Source organism: Sciurus carolinensis, chromosome 2 (genome assembly GCF_902686445.1).
Source record: "Sciurus carolinensis chromosome 2, mSciCar1.2, whole genome shotgun sequence".
NCBI lineage: Eukaryota > Metazoa > Chordata > Mammalia > Rodentia > Sciuridae > Sciurus > Sciurus carolinensis.
In genome coordinates this window covers 176,479,206-176,504,975 of record NC_062214.1, presented here as the reverse complement: position 1 = coordinate 176,504,975, position 25,770 = coordinate 176,479,206, and the positions used below count along the sequence as shown (strand labels likewise).

The following is a 25,770-nucleotide window of genomic DNA, read 5'->3' as shown; positions in this document are numbered from 1 at the left end:
CCACTTGGATGTCAGCCTCTGCACGGATGACTTCAGTGTCAGAGAACTCTACTTGGAAGGCAGTTTTGGACAGGTGTCATCGAAAATTCTTCCTTCTTTTGAGCATCCAGCTCCCACTCATTAGCTTTAATTCTTCTCAAAAGTACATGGGCCACATTTAATCTCAGTTCCATGGTTCAGTCCTTTGTAAAAAAAACTCTCAACTCCTGGGCAGTCATTTTTCCCCCTCAATTTAGAAGACCCTAGATCTGTTGGTTAACCCTTTTTATGTTAGGATATTGAATGCCTTCATCTATTTCACAACTCAGCTCTAAACATGTTCTGATCTGTCATTTAGTTAACATTTTATCCTAGTTAGGTTAAGTGGGTTAGGATGCCTACTTGTGAACAAAATAGCAAACATCAATGGTATGGAAATCCCTGATTCACTTTGAGATCTCATGTTAATGGAGTCGCGTGTGGAATGAGTGCCACTGAACCACTGGATTTAAAATGAGGGGGAACAGAAATCAAGAAATAGTTATCACAAGAAGGGAAGATGGATACCAGCTGAACAAAAGAAAAGACATTCATTAATCTACTTCCCCAAAAACAACCATTTCCTTCAAAAAACAGCAAATCCTTCTCAATGATTGTTCTTTGGTATTTGGAAGAACCTTTTCAAGTATTGTTGAGACTTGAGCACACCTGATAATAATCTTAGCTCCATATGCACCATTTCTTCACAGTCGCCCTTGGCTAAGTGTTCACACCTGGTCCCTCATCAAGCAAGCCTAGGAGCATCATAAATCCCCTGTAGATTGGGATTTTATTCCAGTTTCTCTGTCACAGAGTGCCAATCTTTCCCTCCCTCCCCTACCTCTCTCATGCTATTCCAGTTCCTTTCTAGAATCTAGAAAGTAATCTCTTTTCCAGACCATCCAGTTTACCTTCTTTACAAAAACATCATTCTTAAATTGAATCACATGACATTGTCAATATTTGGTATTTTTAACTCACAAAATGTCAATATTTTATGCCCAACTTAGGCACAGTATGAGTTTTCTATGACTCCATAACAAAGGATGACAGACTGGTGCTCTTCACTTTTTTTTTTATACTCCAGGAGACTATAAGTCCAAGATCCAGGTGTTGTCTGGGTTGGTTTCTTCTGAAGTCTGTCCTTGGTGTGTGAATGACTGTCTTCTACCTGTCTTCCCAGGGTTTTATTCCTCTGAGTGTATCTGTGTCTTAACCTCTCCTGTTATAAAGATACCAGTAGCAAATAGTCACATACTAAGGGTTAGATCTTCAACATACATATTTTGGGGAAATATTACTCAGTCCATAACAACCCAAAAGACAGCTCTTGAGATATGGTTTCTCTTTCTTTTCTTCTGCCACCTTTGTCCATTTCCCAGTGTCTGATTCATGTGTCTACTTCCTTCTACCTTGTTCAAATGTTGTCCCTCTCAATTTCCTCTTTGTATTAGGTCTTTCAATCTGCTAAGACATTCTTATCACCAAGCCCATAGACTGTTTTTCTGCACATCTTCCAAACACAAGGGACTAAAACCCATCTTGCTATCCAAAACTTAATGACCAATAATTATTATCTATATACATTTGCAACAAGTTCTCTAGAGCCATGTACCTATGCCTTGGCAGAGATTAGCATCCTCATTCTACAGATCAAGATGTGGATACCCAGAGAGGCTGTATACCAGAGAGACCCTGGGAGCTAAGTTTCCATTCAGGAGTTCTTTTTATAAAATTCCAGTGAACTCTCCTAACTTCTGCAGTTGGTTAATTATAGAAAGAGCAAAGAGCAATAAGTGATTCCTTGGCCAAAACTAATTATGTTTCAATTAATAAATAATGCAATGTATAAATAATAACTACATTCATATGTGTGTAGCATTTGATATTTTATTAAACACTAAGTTTCTTTATGTTTTCTCCCTAACATAAAAATGCTGAAAGTAAGTTTTCTGTCTCCACAGATGAATAACCTGAGGCCCAAGGCAGTCAAGTGGCTTGCTATATATCAGACAGTTGGTAAGGAATGAGATTAGGCTGGACCCACGTCTTGGACTTGTGCTTGGAAAATCCACCCTCTTCTCTTCTCCCACACTGACTCTGAAATTCTCACTTGGTTTTTTGCTAAGCCTGGTTTTTTGCTAAGCTTGGTTTTTGCTGCTCAGTTCTCTTAATGCTAGGAGCAGGGGAATGTTTAGATCCAAGGTTGTGACCTAAATGTACCTGCTTATAGACAGAGATATTCGTCAGCACCTGAGAAATCAGGAAGTATACCAACACAGGAGCTTGGTAAGAAATGGACTAATGGAAAGGGGAAATAGGGGCAAGGAAAAGAAGGATGGAAAATTAAGAAGCAAAAAGACAATGCAAAAGTAACATAGGAAGAGAGATCAAGGGATGGCATAAGAGACAGCATCAAAAGACAGTGAGACAGAGTAACATAAAATGAGTATATTTATAAAAAAAAAAAAAAAAAGCAACAACACATTATCCAAAGCCCGCAGGTGCCAGCAATTCAAATAAACGTATAGCAATTAACAGAATTAACACAGCCTTAAATAGCTTGGCTCACCAGATGTGGACTCCTATCAGGGTTCTATAAAATGTAAAGTTATTACAGATTAAATCATTAATCATCTGTTCAGAGACTATCTCTGGCTGCAAAACCCCATTCGGTTTTAAATGGCTAATAATCACAAAGGGATGTGGAAAGTAATGTGCGCAATGATGTTCTCCCCAATCCTTTTTCCTTTAAATATGTGTTCCAATTCTCCTGATTTTCCTTCCTCCCTATTACAGATGGCTTGAGAGTAGAGGGGTGAGATAGGCCAGGCTGTCCTAATGATCTCAAGTAGCCATTTGGACTCCCCATGGTAAATAGGGGCACCAGCACAGCAGGGGAGAAGTAACAGATTGAGGCAAAAGGAAGATGATGTAGAAATAACCAAAGCAAACACAGAAGGTCCACCAGGCAGGAGGGTACTGTGGTGGGCTTGAGGAGGCTCCTGGTCCTGACCGATGGAGTCTCTCCTTGTGCAATGCAGTCTTGGATTGGTTTTCCTCTACAACTTTGTACTTTGTCCAAACATAATAGCTCAGGAATGCCAAGGATAGAGGAAAGAAGTGCATTGATAGGGAAAGTTGCTGGAAACTGAAATGGGAAGCACTTTTCTTTGGAAACTTCAAGATTCCAAGGAGGACTCTGTTCAACACTGAGGCTGATGGGCCACTCTTTCCATTCCTGCCCTTCAGCCTCTGAGAGGGAAAAACGCCTTGGAGGGAAGGGGTAGGTAAATGAACTTCAATTCCTGAAGGAGTTAAGGCCTGGTGAACATGACGACAATCTGACAGAGCTATTCCACTGCTTAAGATTTTTCAGGGGTTTCTGTTACCTGGAAAATCAAGTCCCGTGTTGTGAGATGGGATCAAGCCCTCTCTAACTCGACCCTACCTAAATTGGCAGCAACATTTCCAAAACTCCAAATCTTAAATTCCATGTTGAAACTGTCCGTAGCATCTTCACCCGGACACCACGAGGTGGCCTACCTCCTCGGCTTGCTCATGCTGCTCACTGTCCTGCACTGTCCCCCAGTCTTCCTGTTCCTCCCATGCATCTTCATTGTCTCCTCACTGTGGGCTTCATCTCCTCCACGGACCCTTCCCTGAACCCCAGGTATTTTAAGTCTTGCTCTGCAGCAGCCCACTACAAGTAGAGAGGCTCATTTTGTGCATTAATTGCCCTTTCTTGACATTTCCTGCATACATCTGTCTCCTTCTACTAAGCATGAGGTCTTCTAAAGCAGGAACCATACTTGATCCATTATCTTTATGTCTTGGCACATCCTTGGATGAGATCGACAGTGTCATAAGAACAACAGAGGGCAATAAGAGAAGGAATGGCTGAGGCTGGTGGGTAGGTGATTCCTACTTTAGCAAATATGAGAGAAGTTTAGCTGGGCAAACCTCAGAAACATTTTTTTTTTTCCCTGAGAGTGATTTCTACATGAGAAATATAGAGATATGTAGGCAATCATGTATATTCATTTACAGTTATATTCATAAACTGTTTATAGGATACATTAGATAAACCTTAGTAATTACTATAGCAAGTAATTACTATTATACAATGCCATTTGGCTTATACACATCATTTCCCTTGTTTTTACAAAGAATGCAACGGAGGTCTTATGCTCTCCACGTTAAAGGTTAGCAAACAGACATAACAGACCAATGGCTTATCTCAGGACATATAGCCTGTGATAAAATTGGTATTCCTAACCAGGTTCTCTGGTTCTAAATGAAATATTCTTTTCATTATATTATGATGCCTCCCTCAAAGGCTTTTCTATTCAGTTCTTTCTAGAAAAGATTCCAACCTATTCCTCTTAGCCTTGCTGAGGCCCTTATGTAATATTTCCCTCATATTAGATAGCTGGGGTGGGGGAGTCTTGAAAATTCAACTATTGCCACAAGATGTTCTTTAGTCATCTCAGGAAAGGCAAGTGGTCAATAATATCTAAGAGCATTTATCTAATAAAAAAATCATTAATTTATAAACATTTTATTTCACTCAGCAAATATTTTTTGAAGCCCACTAAGTACTAAGGACCATTTTGGGAGCTGGAATAACAGCAAGAACAAAAATAAGACAGTTACATTAAAACATGAAAACACGAAGATGAACCAGAGGGTGACTGTGTGGTATTCCAGTGGAGTTGCATCTTGTATTTGCTGTGAGGGTGTGCAGAGAACCACAATAGTTTGAGGACACTTTGGATACTGTTGTAGTTAATATATGTGTACATGAGTAAAATCCATGGTCACATTAGCTCAACTGCAGAGTAAAGTAGCTACAGTTCCAAAGATAAAAATTATTCACACTATAGGCCAATGTACATCCATGATCCTAAACCAGAAATCCCATCATCCTTTCACCATTTCCCCCACTTGATGGATATGACACTTAAAAGCATCCAGTTCATCCTAGGGTAATGTACAGACACATGGCAAGAGAGGCTAGAAAAAGACAGAGAGAGAGATAGGGAAGAGAAAACAGCATTGGACAATGACAGGGGAGACTATCCTGAGTTAAATACTCCAGACAGGAAAGTGGGCTTGATCCAGGAGCTAAATCCCAACACAGTCAGAAGTTCTATCCGTCAATTAATTTGTCAAAGATAAATACTAAAAACAAGAGAATTTTCCAGACTTGCTCATAGACAAATGAATTGTAAGGATTAAATGGAAAAAAATAATACACCAGCATTTCATTCGACTCCAAGTTATGGTGAAGCACTTGGGTGAAAGAGAAGATCTCCCAGTCCCTCACAAGGAGCCACATGGACCACGTAAAGTGGAGGTGGGTGGGACTTGAAGTTCTCATTTTTGCCTATGTTTCCCTCAATGTGGGAATTTTTTAAATGACTAATTAAGGTTGATTTGTGTTATTGACACTGGTTTTCAGAAATGGCTTTAACTTTTGAGCTATTAAATGATACTTCTGACAGACTTATGAAGCTTTCTGCTCTCACACCGTGTGTGTGTGTGTGTGTGTGTGTGTGTGTGTGTGTGTGTGTGGTGTAGAGTTTATTTCTTCTCGTTTCCACAATGGATAAAGCTATCAGAGACATCTTGTGTTTTTCTGTGTCTCATTTCAAAATGTTCAGGGGCATTCAAAACATAAAATTGAGGAATGATTCAGTGTTGTATAGGGGGAAATTCAGCCTTACAGATCATCCAAAGTCCCCTCTAGAAAAATGGTCAGCTCAGGGCTACTGCACTGTACCATGGATGAGCCTCACACAGCAACAGTGCTTCATTCGCTCTGACCCAGTCCTCTGTAATGGAAATAGAGCAACCTTTTTTTCCTGGTGAAAGTACAATTCCAATGTAGTGTGATCTAACAGTGTTTAAGAACCTTTCAGGGTTCGTTAGACATTGAGTAGTTTATGCCTTTATTCTATCGAAATAGGAGTAAATCCCAGGGAAGACGTGCTCTATGCCTACCACATTTTTTTCAGAAATGACAGTGGAGTCCCTGAGGCCAGCAGAAGCTGAGGCATCATCCAGCAGAGAAAGAAAAGCAGGCTGGTTTCTCCTCCTAATTCGTCCTTCAGATGGAGAACAATACAAAGCTATAATTGGATTTCTCCCTCCTTTGTCATGTCTCTCCTTTCCACCCCTTTCTCTCAAATCACACATGGTTTATTGCAACAAGGCTCAGCTCAAATGTCACTTCCTCTCTAAAACTGACTCCCACCTAAAATTTATCTGTTTCCTCCACTCAATCAGAGCACTTAGTCTGTGGCACTGAACACATGGTGTCTTACACTGTAATTATTCACTTACTGATCTCATCTCTCTTCCTAGATTATAACGTTTTCCAACATGGAGACCATTGAGTTTGGTTACAGCACATTAAAGGGTACTCAGTGCTTATTTAATAAATTGGGCCATTGGGTAATTCCTGAGTGTGCAAAAATAAACCAGACACAATTCCTGTCCTGACATGGCTCACAGTTCAGTTGCAGGAATGAGCCCATGTGCAATGTCACCTCATATATATCTGCTGTTTGACAAACTTCAAATACCCATAATAAGAATAAACCATGTGCCCTGGGAGGAAGCTCATAAGATGTCACAAGGGATCTTTATCTATAAGAAGGAACACTGTTAGCTTTTCAAGGAATTTCCCTGGGGAAATGGTATAGATATCTGAGGCCATCAAGCTTAGCTTAGATTAAACAAAATGTACAGTGTACTGCTCTGATGACATAGTATTCTGAAAGAACTCTTCCAAATCAACTCTGATTCTTTTTGCCTCAACAATTGACCTTAGAGATTGAACTTACACTTGACTGAAGCTCCTTTGCTCTCAGACAGAGGTCTCAACACATCAGCTACAATGGTAATAAATGAGTAATGGCAAAGGCTTACTGCTTTCTCACAGCTATTGCTATGAGCTTTCAGGAAAGAAAAGAAAGGAAAGAAAAGCCACTCTTCTAAGCCTTAATGTTACATTCTGAGAATTTTCCTTCATCTCAAATAATGAGACACTTGGGAATACCAGGTTTGGTGAAGGTAAAATAATGCATATGTTATATTTTGGGCAAAGTATACACCACAAATGGAACCACTTTTAGCTAAAGAATCTCTATCTGCCAAGTGAAAAGCACAAAATCAAACTTCACACGTGTCTAGTTCCTTCTGATTTCAAAGGCCTTTTATCTGCACTACTGCATTTAATGTATAAAGCACAACCACTTAAGGGATAAGATTCTCCATTAGTTGAATAAAGAAACAGATTCACAGGGTATTTAAATGGCAAACCCAAAGCCATCCAACCAGTTTAAGCTAGGACCAAAAGGTAGGTCCCTGCTTCCAAGTCCAATGTCTTTTCTGCATCAACATTTCATTTCATAGAAGATTAGAGGATAGGTGCAGTCATTGATCTAGACATCACATTTGTTTTAAACCAGTGCATAGCACATTGAATAGAGTTGTGTGGATTTTACCTCCTTAAGGCAGCCCATGAAGTTGTTGCTCACAGGTGAACCTGGCAAGTCAGCGGTACTTGGGCTTCCTCCCACGTAGAAGAAGTCATCTGAGCCCAGCATGGTGTAGTCCTCCTGTGTGTAGCCCGTCGTGGTAAGAATGCCATCCACAGAGATTGTCACCTGGTGGTAGGACATAGGGACAAAAAAAAATCCCAGCAATGACCTTACAGTCCTATCAAAACCCAATGGCTTCCCCTATTTGTGGCATCGCTTTTATTAAGATTTTAGTGAGGTATTCATTCTAATTTGGTTGGATTTTGGTATGTGCAGCTAAGTTCCATTTTCTGGTCTGCCTCCCTGTGTCCCAAGCCTACAGTATTCCCCTGCAGACCCAAGGGAGATTGGTTAGAATTGCCAAGCTGAGCACCTCCTTCTACCCATTGCATACTTTATTCAGGCTAGAAAATGGAACCATCCTCAGACGATATCACTTGTCTTAGTTCATTGCTAATGATCTTTTTTTTTAGATGATTGTTATTTATGGTGGTAATGGAAAACAGCAAAGGAGACATTAGACAATGAGGTTTAATAGGGGTTGGTCTTTGGTTGTGAATGTTTTTATTTTTTTTTTCCTTTTTTCTTTTCTTTTTTATTTGTTTCTTTTTTGGCTCACACCACACTGACAAACATGCATCCAGGAAGGGGAAAAAAAAGGGTCTCTAATTTGATGTGACAAGGATGATACATGCTATGGAATACCCAGGGATAACCAACCCCTGCCCTCCCTCCTCTGCCATCACCACCACCAACAGAAGAAATGACCCAAACCAAAAAGCCAACTCTAACAAAAAGAAAGGAAGGGTGAGGCATGATAACCAAAATAATAATGCCCATGGGGAAAAAATTAGCACCCACACACCCAACATCCATGAAAGGAGCAGAGGGCAGATAAAGATGGTGCCCAAAGCGTGCACACACCATACGCTGCCACACCCATGCGGAAATTATCTAGAGCCAAGAGAGAAGGCAGAAGAACAAAAGTAGGGACATGGGAAAGGGTAGAGAGAAATGAAGGAGTTAAAATCCACTTCACACTTGCATGCACTGAACAAACTGAAAAACAAGATGGAAGTGGGGGGACAAAACACTGAAAACTTAAGGGTAATCATCTTTCCCCTGCCTACCACCTCCCTCACTGAAAAAAAAAAAAAAATAGAAAGAAAGAAAGAAAAGGAAGAAAAAAAGAAAAGAAAAAGTCCAAACCCAACCCCAAAATATATGAAGGATGAAAGGAGAATGAAAATTGGGAGGGGGAAAAAGAGAAGAAAGTGGATTCGGGTTGATGGTAGGTTGTTAGTAATGAGGAGGAAAATGAAAAACAAATTCTGATGCCAATGGGAATTCCACGAGACAGGACCATGCCATGCAGAGTTTGTATGGAGAACACAATTGGCAGAGCTCCCTTTGGCCACAGTGGGGTATAAGGTAAAAGAAGGGAAAGGAAGAGTTTAGAAGGTGGAGTACTTTCCTCCCCAGATCACCTGTGGTGGCCAAGGCCACGCAAAAGGGAAAGAGAGAAGGGACTAAGGAGTGGGAAGGAGAAAAAAAGAAAAGAGGAAGAGAGGGAGAGGAAGACACGGAGAGGAGAAGAAAAGTTCTCACTAGACATCTCTGTCATCCCTAGTCCATAACTTGGAAGTTGCAAAATAAGGAAACAAAGCAAAAAGTTAACAAAATGGAGAAATTCTTAAAAAAAGAAAAATTACTAGGGAAAAAAATTAAAAGTGGAGGAAAGGAAACAGTCCCCATCAAACTCCATCAAATATCATTTCAGGGACAGGTGCTTCCCCTTCCATTTTTTTTTTTTTTTTTTTTTTAAGAAAAAGAAAGCCTTGCATTTAATTGAACTAAACAAAAAAAATTTGAAAAAGAAGAAGAAACGAATCTAAAGAGGATAAAAGGGGGATTGGGGGAGGAAAAGGAGGGCAACACACGGCAAACCCAAAAAAAGAGACAATAAGAATGATATCTACCAGACAATGTAGTTTGTTTACCATAGCGTGTCCGATGCCTGAGTGCTTTGCGGAGAAGGGGGAAGAAAGGAAATTAAAAATTGTGAACAGAACGATTGTTAATTAAAAAAACTAAAAACAAAGATGAGTCGTTAGGGTGTTAGTACATTAGTCGGTTAGTAAATGACACATTGCATGAATGATCTTGTGTTAGTTTTTCAAAAAAAAGGCACCCAACACAGAAAGAGAGAGTGGGGGAGACAATGAGACCAGGACTCTATGGAAAACCTTGCCACCTGGTCACAGCCAGGAAGGGAGCTGTGGTCCACCAGCCACAGCAACTGCCCAGATACCACTCAGCCCAGACCCGCCCCTGTTAGAGTTAGCTTCATACTTACGTCCCCTCCGCTCCTCTGAATACCGCCCATGGTCCCTGCCCACCCTTAGCACATACACATGCCCCTGATCTGAAGAATCAAAGTTTACCAAAGTGTATCATTCCATATGTAGAAAAACAGAGAGAAAGAACTTAATACCAATATATGGGTGTTTAGTTTCTGGTTTTTCACACAAATCTGACTACATAGATGGATTACATGATGACATTCTTCTAGAAGGAATTTAAACACTCACAGGTCTAACCTAGCAGAAGAGGCTCCAAGGCACAGCATACTCTAGGTTTCCCTGGGTAACTTAAAGATCCATGACCCCCTGGATTTTTGTGAGTTTAAGTGGCTGGAGGGGAATGTTCTCCCTTTTCCTTTACTCTTGGTTTTGGATAACCGTCAAAATACATCAAAAGAGTTAGTCTTGTTTATTACCCAATGAGGTTATCATCTTATTTACTTTGCAGAATGCTTCCTGTTGGAATTGCTATCCCCTATTCCTCTTGAACATTGCTTTTCATGTTGTTAAGCAGTTTCTTGCATGGAGAACAGGGAGAACAGCAGGTTAAACATGTTTAGAGAAGCCCTACAATTCGTCTCTTCTTGCTAATTTCAAATGCTCAGTTGCCAGCACACCCTGAGCTTGGAGGTTGGAAAGGTAGCAGACATTTAACCCTGCTTCTGTGTTCATGGTTTAACAAAAGTGGCCCCCAGAGGTAAAGTGATTAACGGGAGGGGTGTGACCTTGGACTTGGGTGAGGTAAAGGGCAAAGCCTCCTACCTGCAAATACAAATACACCAGTAGCTCAATCTTTAGTTCCAGTTCCAGTTTGGGACAGATATAAATAGTCTACATTCCTTCTTTCAATATGAAGCCCCAATAAAGTACCTGGGTTTGTGAGTTGCCTTAAAGGCAGAACCATGAATTGATGACCATGAAGGAAGAGATGAGAACAGTAGTCCCTGTTTGGTAACAGCTACTCTAGGAAACTCATCATACATTTTCCTCATATAAATTTTTGCCACAAAAGCCATTTGCTCTCACCCCTCCAAAAGTGCAGGAGGCTGCCATAAGCTTGTTATCAAATATCTATGAAGCAATTTACAATCTATTTGAAAATGACCGGGACTTCCCACTCAATTGTGTCCTAAAGAACTCAAAAAAGATGTTATAAATATTTTTAATCAGCAAAATAATAATCTTAGATTACTCAGCACTGGAAGAATTGTGTTTGCAAGATCAACTCTGCTTTTCAGAGATTTTCTTTCCTCAAATCGCATTTGGATGCAAAACACAGTCAGGATGTCCATGAGGTCCAATTTTAGGGGTGCTTTTTCACATAAGATTACTACTTTCTCTGTCAAGAAATACCTCAAGACCTTAGTATCTCTGAGGCCTTTTCCAGAACACAAAGCTGTATTAACTGCATCCTTGGCACTAGACAGAAGCAGTCACCTCTGGGACAGAATGCTCAGTCAATAAATCATCTGCACGTCACTGTGAGTCTAGTACCCAGCCCAAGGATGAGCTCATAATCCTTCTGGAACATAAGGTGCTTTGCATATTTAGCCACCACACATGGCTGAGGAGCATTGCAATCAGCATTTCACAAATGGAAACTGTGCTATAGGGAGGTTAAGTGGCTTGTCCAAGGGCACAAAGAGGAGATGGGCCTTAGAAGTTGGAGGAGAGCACAAACCATCCAGGGTGGTTTCCTCAGATTGCTCTGACTAAGACATCACAACCAATATTTGAATTAAACTCTAATTTATCCCCTTTAGTCTAAAGGATTTAATTGGGGCTTGATGCTATTTAGAAAAGTGATTTTTAGTAGAAACAAAATTGAGCCTTTCTCAGGCAGATTGGAATCATTCTAGAATAGCTAGGCAGTGTGTGGAGAGAGAGATGACTTGGTAAGAACTGTGACCTGATACCATTCCCCCGTACATCAAAAGTTTCCCCTCCACTAATGACTAAAGGGTGTTATTCTGTACCTGCCAATCAAAACTGGCAGGAGGTCATATTTCATTTTTTTGGTCTAGTCTCTACAGTTCAGGCATATTAAGCCCTTCCATGTCAGCAAATAGAAATTTCACTTGTGTTCTCTTGACAGATGAGAAGTTCTCTTCTGGGTAACTATGGAGAGGGTCATGAAGGAAAACATCAGCAATAGGTTCTTTGGCCGTGGAGGGAAAACACAGGATAGTGACTCAAGAGAGTTAAATTCACATATGTTAAGAGGGTTGGGGATTCTACGTCTTGCATTACTTAGCATCTTCACCACAGATAGAATGGACTCTCCCAACCAGGTGGTTTTCTTGACATACTTAAGTGTGGAAATGAGTGTTTTGACAATTGTGCTTTTCCAAACATGTGCGGGCCTCCACCATTTGTTTAGCATTACTTAGGAGTCACACTTTTATCAAACAGAAAACATATGCAAACACCTGTCAAGTCTTATGCTTTCATGTTTACGTGCGAAGGCATTAAATCATAATGCTGGAAAAAATTTGATAAGCACTTTCTGGAAAATTGCATAGTGCTTTCTGATTAATAAAGGATGAATGCTGACCAGCTGGGTTTTGTGACAGATTCACAAGTAGAAAAAGCAAGTAAAAAGAGCAACAAGGAAAAGGCGATCTCAGCACAGACCTTGACTCTTACAGGAAATGCTTGTCTTTTATGGACATTTGCTGATAAGTTATTAGTAGTAGTAGTAGTTATGGCATTGAAAACATCTTCGCTTGATTCAGGCTTTCTGAAAGTGTTGTCACCTGACGGAGTGGCCTGCTTAGAATCAGCAAGCGATGGGAGTTCTCAAGCACGGACAGAGTCAGGAAGGCAGCTCCAGGGTTGACATTTTATTTGGGTCTTTCCACTTTCCAGGCCTCCCAGGCAACTGAAGAGTCTTGGAGGTAGATACAGGGGAAATAAGGTAGGACCACCACATTGCATCAAGGAACAGAGAAACAGGAATTCAGAAAGATCCCAGCTAGTTAATTCCAAAGCCAGAGATTAATTTAACAACTGGGGGGAGGGGGAGGGAGTAGGGATGATAAATTAAAAGGAGGAGAAAAAAGGGTTTTCTGGAGGAAATTAAAATTATGGCATCATGGCAATGGCTAACTTAATTAAAAAGAAAAACATATTCAAAGAATGAGGAAAATCCATCAAGCTGCAGAAACAAAATGCTATCCTTAATTGAATTTAACAATAGCATGATAAGATTCAAATGTAATTAAGAAAATGATAAAAGGAAAGCAGAATTAAAAGGATGAAAGTACTTATCACTTTTATTATCTATACAACTGATTTTTTTAAAATAACAAGCACAAATGGAGAATTGAAGACCGAGGAGAAACATTTTAATTGTTTTCCTTGTGGAATTGCAAAGACTGGAAAAAAAGTTAGTTTTTAATATATCCAAACCCAATCTCTACCCCGCTCCACCTCACCAGTCACCTGCTTCACAAACGTTCTACCTAAGAGGAGCCTGTCAGACACTCTCTCCCCTCAGCCATTACCTGCCGGAGGTTGCGTGTCACTTTGACATCATGCCAGGCGTTGTCGTTGAATTTTCCATTCACTGGCTCCACAATGGCCTCAAAGGCCCCGGAGCCCAGGTTAATGACCAAGGAGACCGCACCATCCTTCAGAGCCAGGTTGACATAGTCAGCCGACTTGCCCGTGTGCAAGATGAGCCCGTTCCGCTGCCAGGTCTTGAAGGAGAGGGTGATTTCATCACTGCTGCTCTGGATCGGGTTCTGAGACAGGTCGTAGCACAGGTACTCTGAGCCTCGGAAAGTGGCCACATTCTCCTCTCGAGCTGAAGGAAACAAAGAACAGAATGTAGTCAACAGCTGACTGGCAAGTGTCAGAGCTATGCAACCACCAAGGAGAACACAGCCCAAGGGCACTTCCCCTGTCCTTGCACTCATACCAGCTCAGCACTCCCTCTGGCTTGCACCTGACTATCAGCAAACCTAGCAGAGCAGGTGATGGTGGAGAAACTGTGCGTCTACACAAGGGCAGAAGACAAGCAAGATGGAGCAAGGGAGCTTGCTGCCTTCCCTTCCAATGTTCCCAAAGAAACACCTAAAGAGAAATTTCATGCAAAGTGGTCAAGTAGGGCTCACATTGCTTTTGCTTCAGTGATGGCTTTTAGAAGCTTGTAGAAGAACTGGTTTAGAATGGATAATTAACTGTTCTGACAAAGGACTCTCTAACTCTAGGTACTTTTTATTGAACAATAACTAAAAATCAATTACCCTGAAAGATTTGGCCCTGGTTTCCATCCATCAGTAACTCAGCTAACTTTGGTTTCTATGGTAAAATCCTGAGCCCAATGAATCGTGACTGAGTTATTATGTAGGAGGTTGAACCTAAGAAGTGTACCAAGCAGGTGAGGAAAGGAGAATAGAATGAAATTTGGTAATATGCTTTAGCAGGACAACAGTAACACTCTTCAACTCAAGCAAAAGAAATTTCTGCTTGTGGGGGTGGTTCTCCTTTTAGATGACTCTGGTTGGACATTTCCATGGCCACAACCATCCCCCAAATATAGGGGCCACAGATGGCATTTCAGTGAAACCTGAGATCACATTCCAGACTCTGAAACCCTGTAATTCCCACCCCCCAAATCCCTAAGCCTGATTGTATAGGCCTCTTCTCTGGATCCATCTTTCTGTAGACAAACCAGAATATCAATATCGATACCTCAAGGTGAGAGGGAGATATGGGAAACTATTCACAAGAGTGTGGATGGAGTTTGACTATGTGGGCTGGAGTAGTCACATGCATTTTGACTAAACTCCTTGTAATAAAGGAGAGAGCTAAAGGTGAGAAGAGAAGGCAGGTGGCCAACCAACTGAGGATCAGGGGGAGGCTGGTTCTCCCGGCAATGCTATTTCTTAATGCAAAACTCCAAAGAATCCAAAAGTTCCCACCTGGAACCTGGTTTTCTAGGGAGTTACAAAAGTAAATTTGACAAAGTAAGAGAATAGGGATATGATTAATCGTTTGTTTATGTGACTTATAATTTTGTTACACAATACATGGAGTACAATTTGTCTTCTTGCCGGGTAGCCTGGTTTAGAGTACACTACTTCATACCAAGGTTGGTCAAAAGCTATCAAAAATCACCTCATTAATGGGAAAGAAAAAATTGGCAACAATAGAAGTCTTTATATGCAGATTTCCTTCTGCAAAGTAGGTTGAAAGAATTCTATTTTCCCTGCCAGAACTACATTTCAGTACTATTAACCAAAGTCAAGTTCATATCAGCTCAGATCCCTATCAACCATCATAGCCCTACATAAAATACTTAATAAAAATAAAATACAAGCTGGGCATGGTGCGCATGCCTGTGATCCCAGCGGCTCAGGAGGCTGAGGTAGGAGGATCATGAGTTCAGAGCCAACCTCAGCAAAAGTAAGGCACTAAGCAACTCAGTGAGACCCTATCTCTAAATAAAATACAAAGTAGGGCTGGGGATGTGACTCAGTGGTCAAGTGCCCCTGAGTTCAATACTTGGTACCCAAAAAGAAAAAGAAAAAAAAAAGAAAATACGTATTTTCTCATCATGAAGTAAGAACTGTAATCACTCATTATGTGGAGATAGAATGGCTCACTAAATATTGTTAAATTAATCATGGTATTATGATACCATTAAAACATGAACCTAGACTCCATACTCCAGAGAGTTAAAAAAAAGGATGAATTTCTTCTGCATGTTCCAGAGGGTCTCAGTGGTATGTGTCTACCAGCATGATTCTGTTTATACACATACAAACACTGTCATAAGCAAAGGCGTCTGTCTACCTCTAACTGACTGCACAGTAATGGCTTCTCCATGTACTCAGGAACAAATACCTCTCAGCACATAACTCAATGTCTGATGCATTTTATCAAAATTAGCACCCCCCAATCAGAAAGCAGAAATTCAACTCTGTCTGCATGTTTGAAATAGCTCCATCTAATCCTCTGCTACCCTGTCTATCATCGTGATACCTCCTCTCATTTCTGAAGTAATGACTTTGTTAAAATGCAATGGGACAACAGACCTGGAGCTGGACTAGAGTACATGATAAATTAAACACAGTAATCACAACTAAGCTCTTTTCCTAGAGACACAGACTCGCACAGAGGCAACTACTGGCACATCCTTGATACCACACAGGGTATACTAATGCCATCTTCTATAAATATCTAAGTTACACCTGTGTGCCCACTGAACTGAAGTAAACAAGCAAGGAAACAGTGCCCATAAAGAGAAGCTTACATTCATCATCGAGTCTCTTGAAAGAGGAAGACTTGACACAAACCAGCAAGGAACCAGGAGATTATTTAATGTGATGCTTAATATTTTTCAAATAATTAGAGCATGGGGTCTGTCAAAGTAAATGTTAAGGCTCTAAGGGATTTTAAGGATTGTCTAATTCAATGTCTTCATTTTATTAAGGAAGAAATTGATGACTGGGAATAAGCGAGTTACCCGAGATGACCCAGTTAGTTTGTGTCATCCAGCCTTGAAGCACCTCTGGATTTGTCTCCAAACCTCAGTTCCGTGTCCCTTCACCATCACCATCGACAGTCCACGTGCTTCCACTCTACTTCTCCATGGTCATGAATGATTCCATGGAGCCGTGGGCTTACGAACCATCCAAGAGCTGGGATAAATGGAGCCAGAAATGAATGCCTCTCTTCCTGTATAACTCACACTTCCTCACCATAAGAAAAATTTCCTTTTCCCCTGTGCTTAAAATAAAAGAACTTCTTTTATATGGAAGATTACGGGGGGAAAAATGACATCAGCAAAGAGAAGAGAATATCACAATAAATAAATAAGATATTAAAAAAACCAATGGGAAAAGGAAACTGTCTATGCAAATTACATGCATATTTATGCTAATATCCATGCAAATATACCAAGGAAAATTTTTTGTAGTCAAGTGCATTCCTTTGCAAGTATCTAATGGAAATAGTCGCAACAGTTCACAGCCTTCTCAATCTCTCCATTCAATGATTCATTTTCTCAGTTTACCTCTGCCCTGGGCCAGAGGAGATGACCAGGAGCAATGTCGCCCACCAGGAGCTCTCCTCCCTCAGCTGTCCTTAACAAACAAAAGACAACTGAAAAGTCCTCTCTGATTCATATTTTAGATAAGCAAACTTACTTCATTTTTAGTTTCTGGGATAACTTCCTCCTGAGTGTTAGGAAGAGAGACCCAGCAAGGAAGGACTCAGACTCACAAAACAAATCCAGGGCTAGGAGGGAGAAAGAGGAACGACCTTGAAGAATTTATTCTTTTGTCCCCTCCCATCTGACATACTTTTTCACCTAAGTCCCAACCTATCTCAATTTTCTTACAGCAGCTGAGCCTCAGGCACTTTCTTATCACCTTGAAAAACCATACTAGGTTGACAATCAACATAACCAAAAAGGGAAAACCAGATAATGACAGGTACACATTTCTAAGTCCATTCAATTCTCCAAACCCTCCATTAGAAAAAAATGTAATAGTGCCCCAAATCTGTTTTCTGTACATGGTGTTTACATTGAGAAGGAGGTTGAAAAGACAATGCAGTCACCTTGTATGTATTCAGGCTAAATAGGTAGAGAAGATGAATGCAGGGGATTATATAACCCAGTGCACAGTGGCTTAGCAGACAGCTATGACTTGGCGAGAGAGACAGAAGGCACTGACATGGCTAACAGACAGCTAGATCCATTGAAATTATATCACCCCCAAGTTTACAATCAATTGCGTGTTAAAATAAAAGTGCTTTTCTCACTGCATGAAAAAATAGCTCAACTCCATATGACAACAAATCATTTACCCATTATTTGTAAGTGTCCAATTGATTAAACAGTAGATGCAATCTAGATATGTATAATTCAGAGATTTTAAATCAGTTTCTATAAGATATGTAAAGTACTGATCTTTCAAATGGTTCGCTAATCGAAGTACTGATATATATGTGTGTAACATTAGCAGCCATTTACTCAAATTTTTTTCTCCACTCTTTCCCCAATAAACAGCCAACTAGTGATTTATATAATAATAGCTCTATTTTTCTGAGAAATTTCAAAGTAGAGTAGAATATTCAGTGTTATAGTTTCTAACTATGTAATATAAAAAGTGTGGGCTGTCGATTCCTGGTGGCTTGGTATCTTAAGGACCCAAACTATGTTTGAGATCAGAAAATTTGGATCTTACACTGAAGGATATGAAGAACCATTGCATAATTTTACTGAGAAGAGTCCAAGATTATGCAATCTTTAAAAAACACACTTGAATCCCTTTTCTAGGGTTCCTGGGATTGATTGTTCAGTAAGAATGTTGACGCCATTCCTGGAGTGAGAATGTTGACTCCATTCCTGGAGTGAGGTTTGAATTTCACTGAGCAGAAATGGAAGCAAAAGATTCCTAACAGAAACAGCCTAAGGAAATGAGAGGCAGAGACTCTGGTAAGCCAGAAACCACAGGAGGAAGTCAAAGTGTGGATGCATAAGATCAAGTACAAACAAGGAAGATCAAGGACCAGAGGCAAAAATTGAGAGAAAAGGGCACAGCATTAGACAGAAAAAAAAAAGGCTCAAAATGAGAACATTTCAGGCTTGGCTATAGGACTCCAGGGCCATTTGCAGACATTCACAGATTTCTAACCCTGTCACATATTTTTAAATGCTTTCTTAATCATTATTGGTATTCTCTCAACACTCTGTGAGGTCAGTTTGCTGTAACTAATGTGAGGAAACAGTAGCACATGGAGTTGGATAGTTTTCCAACCCACTAGGGAGAGCCAGGTTCTGATTCTTATTCTATTGCTTTCGCTACTCCAACACACCCTGATTTTGCCAGAAGCTCAAATCCCCAGGACAGGTGCCTAATACTCCACATCTGAGGTTCTGGAGCTGCAGGAATTTCAACCTGTCAAAAGATGAATGACAATGACGAAGAAAAGCGTACCCAGGCGGTGGGCACCTAAGCAGGGAAGCAGGGAAGCAGGGGAGTGGGATGACTTTTGCTCCAAATTCTCCAGCACCAGGTTGGAAAAGGTCAGACACTTGGAAGAGCCCAATAAAATGCTGACCCCTCTGGAGGGGTTGTAGCTGGAGGCCCTGAGCAGAACACTTGCTGCGCTCCAGTGAAGGAACTGGAGCCAGCTCCCTGCTAATGAGCCTCAGGGACGAAACTGCACTCATCATCCATCCTTTGTCCTTCAAATGGGCCTCAGGCAGCAATCGGGGACTTCCTCTTCTCAGATGCAAAGTTAACCCTGGCTGCCCATCCTAGCCTGGCCCACCCAAAGCTAATGAGGCACAAAAACACAGCAACTATTGCTTCCCTCCCTGCCAGACGTGGGATGGCCTTTGGTCCTCAGACTGGCCTGGGGACTCATTTCCTCTGATTTCAGGAACTCAGCAGGGGCCAGACGTGCCCCTCCACCTTCATAGCTGCAGTGAGAGGTCACGGGTTCTCACGGATCACCTTGTCTCTCTGGTCACTCTTCCCTGGGCAAAGAAGCCTGAAGGATGGCAAAAGCCATGAGTCCAAGGCAGGGGTATACAACTGCAGACAGAGGTAAGTCTACAAGTTAACAAGAATTCTGCTCATTCCTGGGGGAAGGAGAAGGCAGCTCAGGGGCAGGGCTTCATATTCACTCAATCCTGAAAGGTGCCCTGGGCAGTTGGGCCACTGTCCTGGCAAATGAACAAGGCAAGGCAAGTATGAGTTTGTTCTTGTGTGATTCTATTACCTTTCCATGCAGCCTGCGAGGAATCCAGCATGGAGAACCAGAATACCTACCACTAACGGCCCCTTAGGAGCTGTCGGCAGACACTTGAATTGTCTGTTGGGTTGTACGATGATTGTCTTTACAAAACCAAGGGGAAGGTAGAAATTCTTTTATAGAGTAAGTTCTCCTATATATCCCTAATAACATTTCTCACTAGAATTGGAAGAGAACACACCAATTGAGGTAAAAAGACAAAAGACTGTTCAAATGACTATATTCTAGGTTCCTCCTGGCCTATTTCCCTTGCAGTATATTTTGGGGTCAAACAAAGCCTTAGGAAAGATCAAACTGCAGGGCCAGCCCCCACAGACAGATGATGGCATCCTTTACCACACAGGTATTTTAAAAGCAGAGAGTACCAGCAGACAGGAAATTGTGTTGCTATGAGCAAGCCACACTATAAAAGAAAACACATAGGAAATCTGACCTCCTGAGGCCATTTCCAACCCTTATCCTCAGACTCTTTGTAGGAAAGATGCAGAGGAGAAATAAATGGACTTTTCCACGCTGCCTGGGTCACTCACTAGCCTGCAGATGCTTCTTGAAAGTGATGAGAAGGAAAACAGTAAATCAAGTTGTCACTTGGAAAATAAACAGCCAGCATCCTGGTGAGGGAAGCTGCCTCAGTCCACAAAAGAATGGCCTGGAAAGCCACGCTCCACTGAAATCACTCGAAAGCTAATGGCATCCTGAAGACTGCATTGCTTGCAAATGCATTAAAAAGTTAAATTTTTGTTCATCCATTTAAGGAATAAAGATTCACAGGTGCCTACTATGTACCAGGTGATGTGCCCAGTGCCAAAGGCACTTATGTCACATGGCAACCCTGAGAGTAGGAGTAATTAGCTGACATTTTATAAAAGAAGAAAAATTGCAAAACTCAATAATTTGGAATGCCTGCAAAGTGCCAGGCCCTGACATGTGCTCACATTGACAGGGCACCCGTGCATCTGGACTGCAGAATTGGTGCGTGGATTGTAATAATAAAGACTTTGAATCGGAAGAACTGGATTTGACAACCGACTCTGGAAGGAACCTAAATCTACGAACCTAAGCTGTAGCTTATTACTGAATTTCTCTAACCCTTAGTTTATTGCTTTACAAAATGGGAATAACCGAAGTACATCTTTCATAGAGTTGTTGTGAGGCATGAACGTTGGCCCAGTTCCCGGCCTTAGAAATGTTAGCTATTATTGTCAAAAATGCAGATGCAAACCCAGTAATTACAATTCAGGGTAGTGAATGTTTTTTAGGTGACATGATCACCCAGAAGAGGGAATAGCTGATCCTGAGTGTTAGGGAAGGATCCATACAACAGATCAGACTTAAGATGTCTCCTAGAGTGTAAGAGTTCACCTATAAGAGAGGACTAAAGCAGCACATGCACAGGTGTGCTCACTAGAAAAGTGCAGAGGACTCAGGGGATGCTGAGAAGTTCCATGTGGCTAGAGACACATGTGTGCAGGGTTCAAGAACCTGGGTGGGGTCATAATCCTGGGAATGAGGAACCAGCAGAGGAGAACTTTGCCTTTTGAGTGGCACAATTATACTTGTACCAGAGGTTCAGTGGTTGGACAATAAGCCAAAGAGGTGAAGAGGGAGCCAGGAGACACTTCCAAGGAAGAGAAAATTTTACTAAGAAACAATGTCTGTAATCAACGTGCTGCATATGCCTGCCTGCCTGCCCACTTATAAGAATTTATGTAATATGCTGTACATTTTATTTTCCCTTAACCACCAGATCCATACAAGTAAAACTGTAATTATGCTTTTTTCACTGCCAGCTTCTCATTTTAATTGCTGGTCAGTCAATCAAGCAAGCATTAAATACAAATAGTGCACTCTATCTTGTGAATGGGGAATCTATTTTCCCTGTCCCTACGACTCCAGAAGAATGTTTCCTCCCCATTGCCTGGAGCAGAGTTTTTACCAAATAGCAAACACTGTGACCTTCTCTTTATTCGTTAATTCCCCAGTGAGAGGAAAAGTAATATAGTAAGGGTCCCATACCCATAGGATGGCATCCCTTAGTCATGTGGTCACTAATCCCAGACCTTCCTTTCTCCCTTGGATCTGTCCTTCCTCAGCTTGGGATTTCTCTAGACTGCCCTGATGAAAGCCCATAGTAGACTCTGGCCTAAGGAAGAAGGCTGACTCTTTTCCAGTCTTTTGCCTATTGCCAAGTGGATGAGTTTAATTCAGAGGAAAAATTCCAAGGAAGCCTAAGCTAACTACAAGTCAGAGCCACATTCTCTAACATAGCTAATAGCAATGGAGCAACTGCACTGATTTCTGGGGCCTTGACATGACCACGGATTTGACACTTGTGTCTTTTCCACAACTGCTTCAGAAATCAGAGTGGAATGCCATGATTGTCTCCTCAGAAGCCAACAAACATTGAATCAGACACCAAAATTTAAAAATCAGAAGAAATAAAGGATACTAAATGGCACTTGGATTGTTTCCATAATCCAAAAAGAGAGACACATTTGGAAACACATTAGGTCAACGAAAAGCAAATATATCACTAATTTTAAGGCTAGGCCTGTGCCCAATATTTACCAAAGGCAGTATTTTTAGCTTTTGAAATTTTTTATTTAAAAAAAATTACAGAAAATCTACCATTCGCCCACAAGCCTACATATTCTGTCACTCTTGTCCTACTCCCAAAAGAATAATCTGCATGTTTATGCTGTTTTATCAACCTGTTTTCTTTTCTCAAAGTTACACAATAACTAAGGCAATTATACTGGAGTACCATACACCACATTGTGATTTCTCATTCTGCAGACTAAATCTCTCTTTAGTTGAGGATGAGGGGGAAAAAATTACACGGAGTGAGAGAAGAGAAGATGATGGACTATAATGGTAATAAAAACAAACTCAGTAACAATGAAAAACATCCATAGTGAACCTAGAACAGTGGGACATGAGCAATGCTGTTTTTTGTTTTGTTTTGTTTTTGTTTGTTTGTTTGTTTGGGGGTGTTTTGATTCATTTTAGAGAAGCACACACTGAGCCTAATTGTTTTCAAAACAAGATACTCTATCTACATATACCTGTTCAGAAAGGAATACACAAGTCATCAAAGGTTCACAACATTTTGCAATTTGTATACAGCTATTTCATACGGAAACAGTAACTATGGAATTTTGAATATCTATATGAACTTTTGAAATATTTTTTTCTATTAAATCTTCTTTACTTGACAATGAAAATGTGCGAAGACTCGTCCATCACAGATCATCAGCACAATGTAGAAGAAACCCTGGAAGATTTTCTAAGCTACCTCCTGCCTCAGTAAATCTAAAATTAAGTTATCTTATTGGTTAAACTCTCCACCTTTAAGCATTCAGAGAAAATTGCTTGTTATGAGGAAATCCCTACAGGTATTTCAGGAGCCAAATAACTGTGGTCCTCAAAGAGGAAAGTAGGATGTGGAAAGCTACCAAACTTCATCTAAGTGATCGATGGGGAGGTTGAAGGTGTTGACTGCATGTACATTTACCCAGGATTTCCTTCATTCATCTCCAAATACAGAAGAAGAATAAATAGAAATTGTAGGTGGCAGATAAAGTTTAGCTCCCCTGATTTATCCACACAAACACACATATACATACACATAGTTATCATTAAACATTATATATTATCACTTTATTGATATATGACAACAATAGAAACACATATCTAAGAAATATAGCTATCAAGTTCTTCCTTTTAGGAGAGAAAGAAGAAACGGAACCAGGGTAGGGCAGGGGTTCAAATAAGACTAAGTCTTTATAAAAGAATGTAAAGTAAAAAAAAAAAAAAAAAAAGTAGACCAAATATAAAAATCCATTCAATCCAAGTAATTGCTAAACCAATGTCAATAAAGTCCTCTGTAGGGTCTCTGCATTTTGTGTTTGGAATATTGCATACTTTTCAAAAAAGTTACAGGTCTGCAGATGATTGGAAAAAGACACCTAATCACTCAATCAATCTGGAGTGATCCTTTGATTATTTTATAAGGATGTTAACTCAGCAGCCTTATGCTGTAAGCAGCAATTTTTCAGAGCTTTTCAAAATCTCCGGTGTAGCCCAGATAGTGTAAAATAAAAATGTGCAGAATTAAATTGAAATGCAGTTGAATTGATGGCAATGATTCCAGTCTTTGGTTTCCCCTCCTGCCCCTCGCTGCCTTCCCCCTTCCTGAAGCTGCACGGTGTCTTGGCCTCACAGAGTCAGCCTGGCTACCTGGAGGGCAAGGGGAATGAATGCTGAGGGAAGCTGAGGGACCGCAAAGTCATCTTAATTTCTAACCATGTGAGAGTTCCACAGAAAACACTAGACACCCACCAAGCCTGGAGTCTGGGATGCATCACATAGACATCTGCCACAAGCCTCTGCACTCCCTTTATCCCTCCACAGCGGAATAATATCATGCTAGTTCTTTAAGAAAGTCCCCACTGAGAAACCTGAAACTGTGCCTAGCCCCTGGTCTCCCCCTGCAGGGGAGGGCAGGCAGCCCAGGCCCTTTGTTTGCACTGTGGGCTCTAGCCTGCAAGTCTAGACAGAGTGGCTTGTTAAGAGGCCCCGGAGTCAATGCCCTGGACAAGATCAATAAGGCTTTTTATGACACAATGAAAACTTTCTATTTTGTTCAATGTGGCTAATCTACCATTTCTGCAGTCCTCTTAAAGCTTTCAGGGCCAAGCTGGTGATTAAAACCCTGTACAGAGACACTAACGGGGGAACTTTGCCAATAACAAGGTACAAATCCTGGAAACCTGGGCCGTGCCTTCTTTTATAACTTGGTGTGCATTTCCTTTTCCTCCGAAGGAAATATACATGGCAGTGAGGACGTGGAGGTTGATGATGATAAAAATTAAAACTGCCCCATTCCAGGGTTTTCAAAGGAACGGGAATGCCAGGGCCTAACAATATAGGATCTGAATGTAGAGGTAGATGGGGGTGGGATCCACTGGAGGAGGGGAGGGAGGGATGCAGATTTAAAAATCAGTGACTCCATTCAGGAAGCCTAACTAAAGGAGAAAATCTTTAGTGGTCCCAAATTTAAGTACTAATTGTGTGCATAAAGCTTGAATAAAGTGTTTATTTCATTTTCTCCATTTCTTTATCTCAAACTATCAGCAGAGTCGTTTTTAGGGACAGAAGTCTAGTGGCTTATTTTTCCCACAGTATGAAAGAATAAGAAATTAACATTTATTGAACCAGTGTCATGCTCTGGGCTTTTACATAAAAACTTGCATATAAATATATACAGAGGGTTCCAATAACCAAGACCTATTTTGATGATTTAAGATTACAAAAACACAAAACACTTCCTCCCTAGAACCTAAGTAATATTAATAGAAATAATAGATGTATGCGTTCATATGTCATTTGAAAGGGGAATATTTTTATTGGGATATTTGGTATATTTCTAATTTAATCCTTATAAAAGTCCTGTGAAATTAAGTTTTGCTAGCCCCACTTTACAGATGAATAAACTGAGGTCCAGAAGAAATCAAATTCTTGTACAATAGCACAGCTAGTAAGAGGCAGATCCAAAATGCAAACCAAGGTCACTTTCCAAAAACAATGTACTTTCCATTAGACCATGCTGCCTTTATATAGGGCTGGGTATTTTTTGCAAAAAACTCCTCTCAATAGTACTCCTGAAGAGATGGGCTATCCATTTCTTTAAAAACTAAAATAAGATACCCATTTTCATAGCATGTCATGATCCAAAAGCACTTTCACCTACGTTATCCAATTTTGTAAGGTGTAAGTACCCTTCAGCAGCTGCTACACAAACCCCTGTCTGCTCAACAAAGCTTGATTTTCTGCACTTAGACGTATTAACCACAAATTTTGGGATGTGAATACAGATCATAAGACTGATGGGGAAAATCATGAGAATTATACACATTGGCAACACTTGAAATATATAAATACCAAAAGAAATATTATGTGAGCATAAATTTAAAAGTCCAATTTTGATGCACTGAATCTAAAATGGCAACCCTCCTTTTAAGTCAGAAGGATTCACAAACCATTTACAGACATCACAACTT

General features: G+C 40.6%; 1 protein-coding gene across 9 annotated transcripts in view; it reads right to left on the bottom strand.

Moving 5' to 3' along the window:
* Positions 1 to 25,770, bottom strand: part of Nrxn3 (neurexin 3) — a 1,546,128-nt gene that overhangs the window by 1,086,148 nt on the left and 434,210 nt on the right. For all 9 annotated transcript variants that reach the window (XR_007107214.1, XR_007107215.1, XR_007107216.1 and 6 more), the window contains exons 6-7: positions 13,438 to 13,739; positions 7,533 to 7,694 (exon numbers count right to left, since the gene is read on the bottom strand). Coding sequence is in view for 6 of the 9 variants with exons in the window: in XM_047541186.1 (XP_047397142.1) it covers positions 7,533 to 7,694; positions 13,438 to 13,739 (464 nt within the window). In the remaining 3 variants the exon portion in view is untranslated. The remainder of the gene's footprint in view (positions 1 to 7,532; positions 7,695 to 13,437; positions 13,740 to 25,770) is intronic.